Source organism: Podarcis tiliguerta, assembly GCF_965153285.1.
Source record: "Podarcis tiliguerta genome assembly, chromosome: 5".
In the NCBI taxonomy this organism is placed as follows: Eukaryota; Metazoa; Chordata; class Lepidosauria; order Squamata; family Lacertidae; genus Podarcis; species Podarcis tiliguerta.
In genome coordinates this window covers 28,446,087-28,461,950 of record NC_139538.1, presented here as the reverse complement: position 1 = coordinate 28,461,950, position 15,864 = coordinate 28,446,087, and the positions used below count along the sequence as shown (strand labels likewise).

General features: G+C 40.7%; 2 protein-coding genes across 15 annotated transcripts in view; one reads left to right on the top strand and one right to left on the bottom strand.

Moving 5' to 3' along the window:
* The window catches only part of RHBDD1 (rhomboid domain containing 1), a 31,322-nt gene extending 25,768 nt beyond the window's left edge, over positions 1-5,554 (top strand). For 6 of the 8 annotated variants that reach the window (XM_083443002.1, XM_083442999.1, XM_083443000.1 and 3 more), the window contains one exon: positions 3,091-5,554. In XM_083443002.1, the coding sequence (XP_083299128.1) occupies positions 3,091-3,203 (113 nt within the window). In that variant the 3' untranslated portion in view covers positions 3,204-5,554. The remainder of the gene's footprint in view (positions 1-3,090) is intronic. The other 2 variants (XR_014511877.1, XR_014511878.1) reach the window with 1 other exon arrangement.
* A 2,241-nt stretch (positions 5,555-7,795) lies between these two features.
* The window catches only part of COL4A4 (collagen type IV alpha 4 chain), a 72,573-nt gene continuing 64,504 nt past the window's right edge, over positions 7,796-15,864 (bottom strand). For all 7 annotated transcript variants that reach the window (XR_014511854.1, XM_083442562.1, XM_083442557.1 and 4 more), the window contains 4 exons: positions 15,319-15,435; positions 14,447-14,635; positions 13,084-13,370; positions 7,796-11,802 (listed from right to left, as the gene is read on the bottom strand). Coding sequence is in view for 6 of the 7 variants with exons in the window: in XM_083442562.1 (XP_083298688.1) it covers positions 11,539-11,802; positions 13,084-13,370; positions 14,447-14,635; positions 15,319-15,435 (857 nt within the window). In the remaining variant the exon portion in view is untranslated. The remainder of the gene's footprint in view (positions 11,803-13,083; positions 13,371-14,446; positions 14,636-15,318; positions 15,436-15,864) is intronic.

The window sequence follows — 15,864 nt, the reverse complement described above, 5'->3', positions numbered from 1 at the left end:
ATGCTGCTAATCTTTCCAGAAAAAAAAGCACTCCTGTGCTGAATAGACCACATAATAGCAAGTTTCAGTTCTGAATTCAACAGTGGATTAGTAGAAAAAATGTATATCTATATATCCCAGTGGGCTTTCACTTTATTCTGTTTTAGATGAAACCCGATGTGACACAGAAAGTGCTAGTTGCTAGCAAATAATCCCTGGGTTTCAAACCAGCCAGACAATAAACAACTCTATAATATTCAGTGCTGCAGCTTCTGTAGAGCCCATCTGTTTCAAAATAAGCCTAATTCTGCTTACTATGCGGAATGCTTTGTTGACTGGAGTTTGTCCTACTTTCCTCTAATGTGTTGCCTGTGAGCCTCTGGTGCCATCTCCTGGAACTCCTGAAGCATGATCAGCATCTAAATTAATATTGTTCACTAGAGCAGTTCACTATTTTAATTCTTGATGTTTAGATGCAGTAGAAACCTCCCATACATACTAAAGTGTATGCTAAATTCGATTCCTTGTTTTTGTATTTACTTTAGGCACAGATGCTTTTTGCTCTGAAAATCAGAGCATATCTGACACATTTGCTGTCACGTTTACAGTGGTCCGTAAGAAGTTTCCAGTCCTGAATAAATGTCAATAATTTTTCTCTAATTAAACATGTTAACTTTGCCATCTCAGCCAAGTCCATGAGTTTTATCAGCCATGCCTCTATAGCAGACATAGTGTTCCTTTTTCTTCAAGGTGATTAATTATTGTGTTTAATCTATCCTCCTTTCTGCCCATTGTACTACACAAGTCTTGCTCACCTAAAGCAATTGTGAGATCTGAACTACAATTATTTGCTTATGAACATTTCTCATTTCTGATTATTTCAGTCTTTCCTTCGTTCTCCTGGGTTTCTTGCTTCAAACATCCATATAAGGAAATTTCCCACCTTTAGCTGTCCCTTGCTATCCTCATGCTAGTAACTAAGGTTATGGTCCAAGCAAAGTGGGCTTGGAAGGGCCCTATGTTTTGCATATTGAACTGCATATTGGCACTGTAGGCTGCAATGTCATTTTTTAAAAACACTCTTCCATTTTGTGTAAATAAATATTCTAATTGTAGTAAATTGTATGGTTCTTGCTTATTTCCTCTAAATGAGCAAGATAATATTGACATTATTATAATTTTTTAATTTTTTAAAAAATTTATACCCACCTTCTTCCCAGACGGGGCCTCAAGACGGTTTACAGATAAAAATAAGAGCGGCTAAAAACATAGGGAAAAACATAGGAAGTGATCTGTGTGAATGCTTGATTTGTTGTTTTGCTTTGCTCATCTCCTTTCACATAGTTCTCAAGAAGATTTATAACCATACAATATAAACAACAAAACTTGGTTTTAAAATAATACAACTAAACACCCAAGGCAGAGACATTTAAACCAAACAGCCTGGCTCTTCAGCTGACCATGCAGGGTCGGCAGAAACCTCAGAGAGCCACAGCTTCATGCACAGTTCTGTCTCCTGTATGCCTAATAACTCTTCTGCTGATCAGGCAAAAGGCCCATCCCATTTCTAATAGTAGCCTGCCAGAGGCTCAAGCATAGCAACAATGGCCCTCCCTGCTCTTCGTCCTCAGAATCTGCTATTCAGAGAGACATTACTTGTGAACATAGATGTTTCAGTTAGCTGTCAGGTCCATCCATTACTATTAGCTACACCTTTTACAAATTTGTCTAGTCCTTTTTAAAGCTGCCTATAAACTGTTGGTAGTCAGCACAACTTGTAATAGCTAATGCAAAGGTACCTAGCTAATCTTAGGTCCACCATCACTCTGGACCTAAAATGACCTCACTGCCCAATTGTTTTTCAAAATCAAAAGACCATGACTCTCTGAGCCATCCTTCTTCACTTATTTGGATGGTCACCCTAGTTGACAAAATCATAGATGTGTAGTTGGGAAGAGGAGCTCAACTCTTCCCTGCTTTAGGAAGTCCCAGTATCCTGTTGTTCTCATGAAATTGAATTGCAGCTTAGCTCGTCCATAAACTGCTAGCAATTGCTGCTTGTTCTTTTTTTCCAAAATGATAATTGAACACAGACAGGTTTTTTTTTTAATATTCAGGCAACACTGCATGGCCACAAACTATTTGTTCCACTGGAAATTCCTTTCAGCAATAGCAGAAATTACTTTGAGAGCGAGAGCTTAAACTGAACTTCTTTTCTCTTCTTGGGGTTGGAAAATTTGATGGCTACTACTGGAGTGTCTTCTACTGGAGACAAAAAGAGAGCACTGACTGAAAACTAGTGTGGGATATGAGGTGTGTATGTGAATGGTGTGGTGGTCACCCCTTTTTATTACAGCAGTTGATGCATTTCATCACAGAGAAGCCAATGTAAGAAATTTCAAGGGGAAGGGTGTCATATTGATGAGAAAGCGTAAATTGTTCCATTGACAAGTCTTTCTTTTGACTCAGAATTGTTACACATACAGTGGTGCCTCGCAAGACGAAAAGAATCCGTTCCGCGAGTCTCTTCGTCTTGCGGTTTTTTTCGTCTTGCGAAGCAAGCCCATTAGCGGATTAGCGCTATTAGCGCTATTAGCGGTTTAGCGGCTATTAGCGGCTATTAAAGGCTTAAGGGATTAGCGGATTAGCTGCTAAAAGGCTATTAGCGGCTATTAAAGGCTTAAGGGATTAGCGGATTAGCTGCTAAAAGGCTATTAGCGGCTTAGATCAGCTGATAAGCGGCTTAGATCAGCTGTTAATCGGCTTAGCGAACAGCTGTTAAGCGGCTTAGGGGCTTGGGAAAAGGGGGGGGGGAACCCCCAGGAATCGCAAGACATTTTTGTCTTGCGAAGCAAGCCCATAGCAAATTCGTCCTGCGAAGCACCTCCAAAACGGAAAACCCTTTCGTCTAACGGGTTTTCCGTCTTGCGAGGCATTCGTCTTGTGGGGCACCACTGTACTATAAAGCCTAGTATAAGGCTTTATAGCAGCAGCAACTTGCAGATTTGGGTCTGACCTAACATTATAAAACTATATGTTAAAAATCCTCAGAAATATGCCTGTTGCAGATTTCGGAAGATGATAGTGATTGGTATTTGCTTTTCTTAACAGGCCCAAGACATTACAGCAATGAAAGGAGACCCTACGGCTTCTGGCTTCCACCGGAAGAGCCATCAGTTGAAGAACTTAGAAGGCAAAGACTTAATCGATTTGAGAGGTGGTAAAATTCTCAGGTCTCTAAAATATATAAAGGGCTCTTCCCAGTTGCCAGAGCACTGTCTGATGTTTATCAGTTTAGCAGTTTCCCAGAAAATAATGTTTCCTGCAAGGTGTGTGGAAAATGTGCACTTGCTTTGCCTCTGGGCTTCCAAAGTTAAAAGTGAAGTTGAAAAAGTTTCTTTAAACCCTTACACCCTGCAAGGTACTCCCTTTTGGGGTTACATTCAAAGACACTGCAGACAAAACCAAAGGGGATTTCTCGCTCCACAAAACTCAGTTCTTAAATTATATTGTATTTAGGTTTATTTTCTTTAACTCTGATAATCATTTGCTTGTGTTTTGAATATATACTGTGTGGATGCAAATGTATTATGAAAATGTTTGTTTTCTATTTGTAATCCTTAAAAAAAATTCTGAGTACAATTGACTTGGAATATCTGTGCAAGCACAATTGAAGTGAAAGGGAAGCGAGATGTGCAGGAACTATACGTGGGCAGCACCCATTCACTTGAGTGAGATGGGCTTGTGGCACGCTTTTCATTGTTGGATAATGCTGAGTCTTGCTTTATATTGAGCTCAGTGTGGAAGCTTCTGCCAGCTGCTTCTCTGCACAGAATTTACGTCTCAAATGCTCTGGAACAGAATTTGATGTGCCTCAGATAAGTTCAAGATACAGTTTAGGTCTTCTAGATAACAGCTTTTATCTGGCTAGGATATGCCCTCTTTAGATCTACCGATTGGTTAAACCCATCCATATTGTTTTCAGTATAATTTAAGAACTAAACATTATGGTGTGTAAAAAGAAGCTCCTGGCCGCCGTTCTGCAGTGCCTTTGGGCACAGTTGTGTGCTAGTGATGTATCTTTTTTAGGTAATAAAGCGACACTCAGTGTATAAATGTATTAAAGTACTAACACTTAAATCTTTTTGTACACGAGAGGCCTGAACTTTGTATATTTTTCAAAGCCCAAGTAGGAGAACTTTCGTTGCCTTCAATCTTTTCAGTATTATTCATAGCATATTTAGATTCATCCTGTAAGTTTTATGTTCAAATGTGAGTTTACTGACTGACTGGGTTCTGTGCTTTAGAAGCATTGACACAACTACCTCTCCAAGGAGTTTGGTCCAGGGTCTCCCTCTCCCTTTCTCTTCCTCCCAGCCCCCCATATGCACATCATAAGTAACATCTGGATGTTAGTGTAGCAGAAATATTGTTGACGTAATCTGTTTGTTTTCTGGATTTCATCAGCAGATCCTCAGTTTAAAAATATGAAAACATTTGAGATGCACAGGATATTGTTTGGATAGGCTTCAGTTTTGCATCTGTAATTTCCTTTATCAGTGTTGTCCCAAGAGAACCAAAATACAAAATGGTTTTTTGTCTTGCCAATTGCTGAGAGCTCTAAATTTGGGAGAGATTTCAGGAATACAGTAATGGCACTACATATAAATCTCTTTGGTCTCTGATGATTTTGTAGGTTTTTTTAATATTCAGAAGTACTGATCCTGTACATAATTGAGTACTGGTTTTCATCTGCAATCTATACTGCAAGTGCAGCAAATGTTCGCTTGAATTTTTATTTTAAGATCTAGCGAGCATTTGTGCTGTTACATTTTTGTCCTTCAGGAAAGAATCCTGTGACCACCTATGCTAACCTTCTTTGGGATAAGACTTGCATTTGGGGAAAGACTTGCACTGCTGCCAAAGGGAACTTACTTTTAAGTGGAAATAGCATCAGGACCACAACAGGAAAGTCCAGGATAATTACTTGTAATGGTGCATTTTATATATATCTACCTTTGTGGCCACTGAATTTGCCATTACATTTAGTCTTTACTAATTTTCTATTTTCAAACAGTAATACTTGAACCGAATCAAGTACTACTCATTTAAGAACATAAGAATAGCCTGCTGGATCAGGCCAATGGCCCGTCTAGTCCAGCATCCTGTTCTCACAGTGGCCAACCAGATGTCTAGGAAAAACTTTGGTTTCCAGCAACTGGTATTCAGCAGCATTCTTCTCCTTGAATGCTCTTCTCCATGAATTTGTCTAATTTTTTGAGCCATCTAAGTTGGTGGTTATCACTGCCTCCTGTTTACTTATTGTAATCTTCTGCAAGTGTTGCTGATGAAGATGCCCTCGACTTTTAAATTATTATTTTTAAAGCAACTCTTCACAAGCTCCCGGAAATCATTTTGGTTAATCTCTTTTGAGGAATAGTGTTAGAAGAGGTGAGATTGAACATTCCTGTTCATTACATGTTTTGTCTCTGGTAATTATGGTTTGTGAATTAACAAGCAATCTTGTGATTTTTAAAAAAGAATAAAATATATATATTTCACACTTCAGCTTAAATAGGGCTGTGTTTTTGTGTGTGCATGTATGTGTTTTGGCCCCTCAGCATAGCATTTTCTAATTGAGGAGTATCCCTGATAAAATGAACATGTATATAAAAAATCTAATACTGATCAATTAAGTTTCAAATGACTGTGGAAAGGTTGTCCTTAAATTTAGTGAATGAAAGCTCTGTTCTCATAGAAGAATCATGCAGTATAATGTTTGTTTCCAAAAATGTGTTTGCTGTTGTGTAAATAATCAAATTATTTTCTCCTGGTGGCTTGGTAGAAGAGCCACTGTATTCTGAGTGGTATTGGGGGAAATTGTCACATCCAGCCTGGAGTCTGAGGATACCTTTCAGCGTCACACTTTCATTCCATATTGTCTCCAGCTCATCCAAAAGAGTGTCTGTGTGGCAGCTAACTAGTGTATGATTCTTACCTTGAGTTTTGTTGCTGTAGCACAGTTGCCTTTGGAACGAAGAAGCAAGAGAGAGGAAATGATTGAACTTTGGGTTGTTACAACCTCTAACTCAATGCAACAGGTTGGTACCAAGGTGAGAGCCAGGAGACAGTGTATCCTGCTGCCTGTCTTTGACTTCAGACATCACATCAGTGATATTGCTCTTCATCTCTCACACACCTGAAAGATGTGCCAAGGAGGCCCTATCAGCAGTATCAGTCCCTTAGTGAGCCTTTGGGTCAGTGAGACAGTCAAGACCCAAGCATGACCACCCCTGCTGGTAAGAATAAGAATTTGGTTTGGGTGATCTTCCCTTTGTCACTCTGATGCCTCTTGGGTATCCATAACATCTCCTTTTCTCCCCAATTTGCACTGGACCTGTCACTAGAGAAGGCCAGAGTGTCTGCATGACATCCGGTCAGTTATTGTTCTTGCACTCCAGTTTGAGTGCTCCCGTGTATTTTATCTCAAACAATTTAGTTTGAGCAAAGGTTGGTTGTGTGAAGAACGGTTGTCCCTCTCAGCAGTGTGGCTGATTTTTGTGGGCTGCCTGGAAGATTCCTAAACAGAGAAATACCTTTCATGGATCAACCCGGATGGACAGCTTTCTGTACAGGGTTTCAAGGTGAGGCTTTGTTTCTCGTTGCAACTGCCTAGGATCCTCAGCTTGAAAAAGATATTTGGATCCGTTAGCATCCATAAGCTTGTATTCTGGCTTGAATCTGATAAATTGCAAAAGTGGAAGTGTTTGAAACTTGCTTCAGCCTTCACTGAGGTAACTGCATGCCTTGAAAGCTACTTCAGAGGCTTTGCTGCTTGCATCTCGTTCTGAGGGTTTCTGAAGCAGCCTGCAAGGCATGTATGAATGACAGCCTATGTTTAGCAATGGCAGGCAGTAACACCAACATCCCATATATACTATTCCAACAGTACTATGAACTTCTGGGAGCATAGGATTTTGGGATTGCAGTGGTGCCTCGCAAGACGAAAAGAATCCGTTCCGTGAGTCTCTTTGTCTAGCGGTTTTTTCGTCTTGCGAAGCAAGCCCATTAGCGGATTAGCGCTATTAGCGGTTTAGCGGCTATTAAAGGCTTAAGGGATTAGCGGATTAGCTGCTAAAAGGCTATTAGCAGCTTAGTGCCTTAGAAAAAGGGGGTGGGGAGCGAAAAAAAACACCCCAGGAATCGCAAGACATTTTCGTCTTGCAAAGCAAGCCCATAGAGAAATTCATCCTGCGAAGCACCTCCAAAACGGAAAACCCTTTCGTCTAGCGGGTTTTCCGTCTTGCGAGGCATTCGTCTTGCGGGGCACCACTGTAGTTAGTGTTTGTTCAACAAATTTGGGCCTACAGTGTATGTACCGGTATATCTGATTTTGTGATTGGGACACATCTGTGATGTGCTTGAAATATAGACCAAAACCAATACTTGGACATTTCTCTATGGTTTCTTTTAGTTACCTGTGGTCTGTGTACTCTCTAGAACACCGAAGAGAAGTCTGTTGAAAACAACAACAAATATATATCCCCTTGAACCTCAAGGGAGAATAGAATTCCAATCAATTTAGAGGGAAGAAACAGACACCACAGGGAAAACATAGGAAGGAATGTTCCCTGCGGATGGCTCCATTCTCTGTGTAAAAACAGTATTTTTAAAAATGTGCCGTGAAATATTGCTGTTCATTTAAAGTGGAGGATAGTATTTCAGTGACAGCCTAAGCACTGACTGTGGAAGTTACCATGGCAACAACACATTTGTCATGACAGCACTGCAAATTGGCATATAAAGCCAGAATAAATTGTCAAAGCATGAGTAGCTTGGAATGCACAAACATCCATGCTCACTTTATTTTGCATGAAAACAAAACAACAGTTGTAGTTTTTTCTTTCTTATGCTACTTGTTAAGCCTTCGGCCTCTTTAAAGTGCTTTTATCTGTAACACTTTGCAGACTGGGAGTGAGGATTCCCCCCCGCTTCCTGTTTGACTCTTGGTTTTATTTTAGGGAAACACACTTAACGAGGTCTGTTTATAGGTGAACATTCAGCTAACTGTTCATGTGGAGCTGAAAACTATTATCCCAAACTGTTTCATGTAGAAGAAACATTAAGTCATGACTGTTGCAGGAAGCACAGGCCAGTTTTATCTCTAAAACAAGCTTTTTCTATTTTTAAAACTTTATCAAGCAACTTGGAAGGAACTTAGGATGGGAGTCTGGCTTGCCTCAAAGGCCAACCCATTGTTGTCTGTTGTTCACTCATCTTACCTGGTGCCTCTTGGCATTTGAGCAGACCATTCTACACCCTTTTTGAACCACTGTTAGAAATTCTGGTCTCAGTCAATACTGTGCCCCAGCAGGTTACAGTGGAATCAAGGAAACCTTTTACCTTTATTGCCCCTTCTTGAGGTAGGCAATTATTAGTGCCTTGCTTCTGCTTGCTCTCTCTTTCCTATTTCCCTGGTCTTGTTATCTCCCAGCACCACAACCCAGCCCCAAATTAGTCCAGCCCCATGTCATTTGCATTCAAGTCCCTCCCCACCCCTGCCCTTGGGTATATGTCTCCACTGCTATTTTGTCAGGTTTCATAGTCCGTGCCTTTACTCCACATAGAACAGTTGCTCTGTCTGCCTCTTATTTCTGCTTCAGGAAATGCTTAAATTTATGGTCCAGGCAGTATAGGTTGAGGTAGCCTGTGTTAATATGTAACCACTAGCCATATTGCTGTCTTATAGTCTGTACTTTAAGCTGCAAATCACTTTTACTTTTTACCTACCATATGTGCAAATATTATAGGCGGTATCCAAATAATGCATTTCCTGCAGGATTTCCTGTTGTGCGACAGAACTCCTCCCTACACACCCCCTCAATATGCTCTAGAGATTCGCCCAACACTGCAGAGCAGTGGGGAGGGTGCAAAGAGGCAGGGTTCCAGCCACAAGGTTAGTTGGAATTCACCCACTATAATATTCATTTATCTTCGCATTTGTTGGTTCTTGCTAGTTCTGCCAAGTAAGCAAGACAGTAATATTTTTTAAGTGATCATGCCCGTTGCTGTAGCTTCTGTGACATGCACTCATCTGCAATATGATACTTCTGTGAATGCTTGCGTATAGGCTGAGCAAGAGATCTGGTTAACACCTCAGGTGGGTTTGACCTAGCCTGTTTGTTGAATTAACATTCCAAGCAGGCAAGGTGGTATTTTTCCTGTTGTCTGTATTTTAATGTTTTTCATGCATGAAAGCTATTTTTAGCACCTTTGTTTTCTTTTTCTTGTCGATAAATATCAGGCCAAAGACCAACTATGCCCATTGTGTGGTGGATCTGGTGACCTGAAGATCATATTGTAGTTTAGGTCAGATTTTCAGCACTGTTTACGGGGGATTAGAGGCTGTATTCTATTTCCCCTATTGCTCATCCTTTCTTGCCAAACAGCTGATTGAGGGGAATTTTGCTTTTTAAAAGGGCTGCATGCATGCGTCCCTAGATACTTCTTATGTACTCTGTGGCATGTCCCTTGAAGAGGATGTGAAGGATGGACTGTTGATGAATGGCTGTAATAACAGTGCAGCAGAAAAAAATATAAAATGATATAAATAACTCAAAATAAATGAAAACATAAAGATACTCAGACTGGCTTCTCAGTGACCCGCCTGTGTATAGTAATATAAAAACCCAGTTAAACAAGCTCTTCTCCAAAGGGCTGCTGTCCACCCATTCATTAGCTACCTTAAGAGGAGGGTTCTTTAGATAGTTTCCTCCAAGGGTGGGAAATCAGAACAGCAAAGCAGGCACTGGTAAGCCAGTTGCCTCTTGTAACCAAGGATTGCACAGTGTTCAGTAAGTGTCCACTTTACCTTGCTTCCCAGTTGGAACTTGAGGGGGAATAGGGAAATCTGTTCTTGATGAAGCTTGGTTATGAAAGTATTCTACATTACAAGAAGTAACTGCATTACGAGTTATTTCCTATGTACATCTACCTAAGAATAAGTCCTGTTGAACTTAGAGGAACTTACTTCTGAATAGCCATGCATAGGATAGTGCTATAAGAATCATAGCAGTGCTTGGTTAGAGCACAAAATATGTGGTTGCTTAGAATCTGTTCACTTATCAGTCCAGGCCAAAATGCTTGGTTTTAAGCCATGTTAGCCCTTCTTGCCTTCACCAATGTGCTCTTCCAAGCCCACATTCCTAACAGGGACACACTCCTGTCTAAGCGACACCTACACTGTCTTGGTCATGTCCACAGAATGGCAGGATCCCCAAGGACATGCTCTACAGGGAGCTGGCTTCAGGTATCAGGCCCATTGACAGACCAGCTCTGTGTTATAAAGATGTGTAAAAGTGTGACTTGTCTGTAGGGTTAGTATAATTTAATTAGACTCCTCAAGTGAAAATGATGCACACACGACTTGTAAAAATGGAGATAACACCATATGAGAAAATGTTTCATATGTATTCTTATTCTTTGTGCTCATTTACAAGCATTCAAATTGTGATCCCTGAGGATGCAACCACATGGGGAAAGTATCGTATTTTTCTGTGTATAAGACGCCCCCATGTATAAGACGACCCCTAGTTTTTTTTACCCAAAATTAAGAAAGTGCACCATGCACTATCCGTGTATAAGACGACCCCTTATTTTAAACTTCAAAAATTTAGGAAAAAATATAGTCTTATACACAGAAAAATACAGTACGTATGACTTGGCTCTGTGGCAGTGTCACAACCTCCTGGCAGAAATTTGCTTAAGCGTACTGGCTTTTCATGCTTACATGAATTGCATCAGTGACACTGCTAGGTCAGACCTAATAAAAATAGTTTACAACTAATAAAGTGTCTCAATCATCAAGGTGTTGTATAAACAATATTAAAAACATAAGACTGGACTTGCCTGCAGGCTTGTAGTTTAAGGAGACAAGAGGGAAAAATAAAGGGTAAAAAGCTCCAGGAAAAAAAGATGGATGAGGGTGATAGATGATCTATTCCCTATGGCAGCAAAAAATAAGTCAGGAGATGGTTTGTTTGTTTTTTATTTATGTTTTCCTACATTTACACCCCATCTTTCCTCCAGTGAGTTCTAGTGGGTGCATGTCATTCTTCCCCTTCCCCTTTTATCCTCACAATGCTCTGTGTGGTAGGATAGGCTGAGAGCCAGTGACTGGCCTAAGATCAATAAGTTGAGGTTCATGGCTGAGTATGGATTTGAACCCTGTTCTCCCAGGTCCTAGTCCAGCACTCTTAGCCATTACCCCACACTGGCCCTCCCATCCTGCTGGCCTTTGCAAGTGGGCTTATGCTTTGGGGCTCATAAAGGACATGAAGCTTTCCATACATTTCTAGCTAGCACAGCTACAATGCCTCTTAAAGTGTCGCTGCACAGGGAGTGGGACTTGAGGAAGAACTACAGTTCCATGGTTTGACTGGCTTAAACTTCTGCAGATGTGGCCAAAGGCTTGAACGGAAGTGCACAGTTTCACATAAGATTAGCACCACATGCAACTGACGGCATCCCCTTTCACTTTGGTAAACGGTCGGGTTTCTTTTAGCCATATTTCATGCAGACCTGGCATCTACCTACATTGCGTCGTTGTTCTTGCTCATCTTTGAGAGTCTCTGAGCGAGGGACTGAAGTAAACTGCATCTCTGGGTTTACAGTACTTAACCAGAAGCTGTATTCATTGGTAAAAAATTGGCATGTCCCTCGCTGCCCCTGGCATTCAATGAAGGGTGCTGATCTGAAGTCCTCAAGGCAGCTTCCAGTTGACATGAGAGACTGTCCACCTCCCTGGTCACCAGATCCAGTGTGCTGAAAGAAACAGGCAAAAGAGGTGCAAGTTATCTCACCCTGTACAGTTTTACTCAGTAGCCAATCTCACTGAGCTCAGGGAGACTCATTTGGATAAGACTGCGTAGTGAACACAAGATAACTTTCTTACAACTAAATCTCTTTTAAATCGTAGTACTGACCAACAGAGTTGGCATTTCTCATAAGGCAAAATGAATTTTGCGATAGCTTCTGCAGTTTTCATTTTGGGGTGTGAATGGTGATAAAGAGAATTGATTTTGGCCTATGGTTTATGTCAAAACCAATCTTCATTTAATTAGAACTTGGAGCTAACTGTCGGTTGGCAGGATACTCTGGACTCAATTCAAAGTCTTGTGTTTGATCTTTGGAATTCTTCATAGCTCAAGAACACAGTACCAGAAGAACTTGCATCTTCTTCCCATACACAATTACCTGTGCCCACAGTTTGCTGTATTTATAAAAATATTTGCATTAAAAATATCATTAAAAATATCAAAGTGGTTCCCAGTGATGCCAGACCTAGTGCGGACACTTGATCAGCACACCTAAACTCCTGAGCTCATTGATCTGCCAGTCTCAGCCTCCAGGAGTAATTCTACTGAATGGCTAAATTTTATAACACCAAACATAAAACAATACAATAAAGCCAGTAAAAAGTTAATAATCTGATGCCAATTTTTTATGCCTCTGCAAGCTGAAATAAGGGAAGTGTCTGCAAGAGAAAAGGTCTCAGCAGCAGCCCCTTGCTTGGAGGCACAGACTATGTCATTTTAGCAGCAGATGAAGGCCATACAAACATTTAAAATCAGATCCATTTATCTCTTAAGTTGCAGTGGTTATTAGCTGTTGGCATGGTTTCAACTTTATCTCAATTTTAGTTTAATTCTGCTCATTAGAACTTTGGTTTGCATTTTATAGTTCTCTTGTTTTTATAATGTGCTGTGCATTGCCCAGAGAAAGTTATTGGGCAACTGATAAATACAGTAAAACAAATAGAGACAAGATAAGGAACCAAGATGGCAAACTGAAGGAGTGAAACGTCTACAGTCAATTAGCAAATGACAAATCAGTTGAGCATTTTGCAGATCTTGCTGACAGCTCAATCCTATGCATGTTTACTCAGAAGACTGTCCCACTAAGTTCAGCTGAACCTTCTCCCAGGTAAGTGTGTTCTCATTCATTCATACATTTTATTCAATTTACAGGCTCAGTTTCAGTGATTAGCTAGCATGGTTAGATCCAAATAGTTCCATAGAAGAGCCAAGTAATATTCAATCTTACCATTAAAAATGAGTAGCCTATCCATAGGCTTCCCCAGTTTGATGGACAGGGAGGAATGGATTGATCTTGACTATGAACTGCAACAGCTTGGGCAGGAGCCTCACAGACAGCACATCTGCTAATGTAAGGTTGTATTTCTTCTTCAGAGAGGGGCATCATGGGCAAAGGAGCTGCGCTTGACAGCCAGTAAGATTTATCATTTCGACTTGCATAGTAGCAGACCTGATGGATATTGCAATAGGCAAAGGGCATGGTGCTGAACACAGGGAGACAAGATCCAGCGAGACCTAGAATAGATGGTGGGGGACATGCACACATATAATTACCAATCCAAAACACTTGAAGTTCTTATTAAAGAACAGTTTAAGTTAGTCTTGAGCCTTATTCCACATCAGCACTACGCAGCCAGGAAAACTATTGATGCATAAGGGCTTTAGGTGGGTTTACAGTATCTGGAGGTGTCTGGAAATTTCAACAGCAATCAAGGAAAGCTAGGTACAGAGAACACATGTTCTCATGGTGTGGGGGTGCGTGTGTTGTGCAGTCGAGAGTTTCCACTTCACTTGTTTAAGTTATGCAATCCTCTAACCTCTGGGAATGTTAGAATATAAATTAAAATGTAATTCACTACCTTCAAAATTGGAAAAGGTGAGTGAGAGTACCATACTCTAAACATAAAATGTCCCAGATTCAAATCCCTGGCACCTCTAGATATTGCCAGAAAATACCTTTGTCTGAAACAGAGTACTAAAGCTATTATTAAAAGACTGCAAATTTGCTACTGTGCTTAATTCCTAAAATTCAACTTGTAGCACCTTGGGATTGAATGCCCAGTTCACTTCAGAACTTGCTTGTTTTAAAACAAATGTCTTTTCTGCTGATGTAGTACCGTGATTTTAATGTCCTGGTCCATTCCATTGTTAAAGTAATGCTTAAAACTAGCAAATAAATATATAGTAACTTGCAGGTGTGCTCAAGCATATAAATATCTGTTGCAAATAGACCAAAAATTAAACCTCCCAGGTTCACCACAGACAACAAGGATGAGTTTTGCATCCAGCAGAAATAATGAAGGTTTGAACGGGAAAGAAGAGCCTCTGCAGGGAAGCGCAGGTCGAATAGCATAGGTTGACACTCTTACGCTAAGGCTCTTGAGGAAAGGCCCTAGCTGGTCACATCAGTTTCTAAGCATGCTTTATAGATAGCACATACGACAATGAAAGGTTGGCCAATTCCAATATTGGCACCAAAAAGATACATACCTACCACCCCAGATTTTAATGTTATATGCAACCATTTGCAATGTAAAATGCAGAGAACCACTGCATTTTCTTTCTTTAAGGAGTGATATTGCAGTCCTCACCAAGATCTTGATTATGGGCCTTCTCCTGCCCTTCAAGATACAGCAGGCTATATCCAGTCCACAACCTTGGCATTCCCTCTGGGCACAGTGGGACTTGATCTGATTGACTATGAACAACAATCAGGAACCCACCAGCAACTCTTGTGTCAGGCCCTGGTGGACCTGGCATTCCAATTTCACCTGGAAAACCTTGCAGAGAAAAGGTAGAGAATATTCCATTTAAAGGTGGGACACATTAAAGAGATGCTTTTCTATTCTTCAGAACAGACTTGATTGAAGCATGCAAGATCCCAGGGCCTCAGGTTTTGAATTTAAAACCAATCCTCAGAGGTTGGAGCCAACAAAATCTTTAAGTCACATTACAGTTGTGTTGTGAGAAGGCAGTTCTTTCTGAAAATGCAACACACAGGGAAAGGCAGCTTATCTCTCCCCTACCTAACCACAAATGCAGCGAAAATGCTGTCCCCCACAAACTATGAGCCTTAGAAAGAATTCCCACTGGTGCCAATAGAAACTTTTTCTAAGGCTTGCTGCTGCACTGGGTGGAGCAATTCTTGTTGCGATTGCGGCTGGGGCATGGATGAACGAAACCTCCTATCCTGTGCTCTGTTCATAACCACCTCGGTGCCTGTAAGTAATTAAAGAGGGGGGATGAAAATAAAAGCTACATGCTACACATTTAGCATAACATACAACTTGGCTGTTGGATTCTTTGATGTGATACAATAGCAACTGAGCAGCTGAATGCAGGTTCTATTAACAGTTTTGGCTAAGAGCCATTACAACCAAGGCAAAAAGTAAGAGAAATCATTTGCAAAGCTAGTACTTTCCCCAGAAGTATGGCAAATGACTGCTTGTGGCAGAATACTTACCTTGTAGTCCTGTGTATCCTTTTTCTCCTATGTTACCTTCATCACCAGGGGGTCCTGGTGGCCCAGGCAAGCCATCTTGACCCTGTTGACCCAATAACCCGTCTTCTCCTTTCTCTCCTGAAATATAATACAGTGCATTCATGTCTAAATGCAACTATAATTAGTTATTGTATTAATAGATTACAAATCTAACATTAAACAGGTATGTTTGTTTTCTCTGAAGTAGTAATAGTTTCGTCTTTCTTGAAATTAATCGAAACAGTCCTTTCATTTTATTTTTTAAAAAAACCTTAAAATATATTTCACACTCCATGCTCTAGAATTCTTGGCCAGAGTATGGGCGGGGTATAAGTAATAAATAATAAAAACTATGGATCCAGCTGCCATAGTTGAGGAAATCAGATGAAGTGGAGGGATTTGGGGATGAGTTGAGCTTCCTGTCCAAGCCATGTCACGGTGTCAGAAGAAAGTACTAGTTTAAAACAGGGATGGGGAACTTGTGGCTGTGAGGAGGAGCTGCCACTATTTGTTTGTTCTGCTACAACC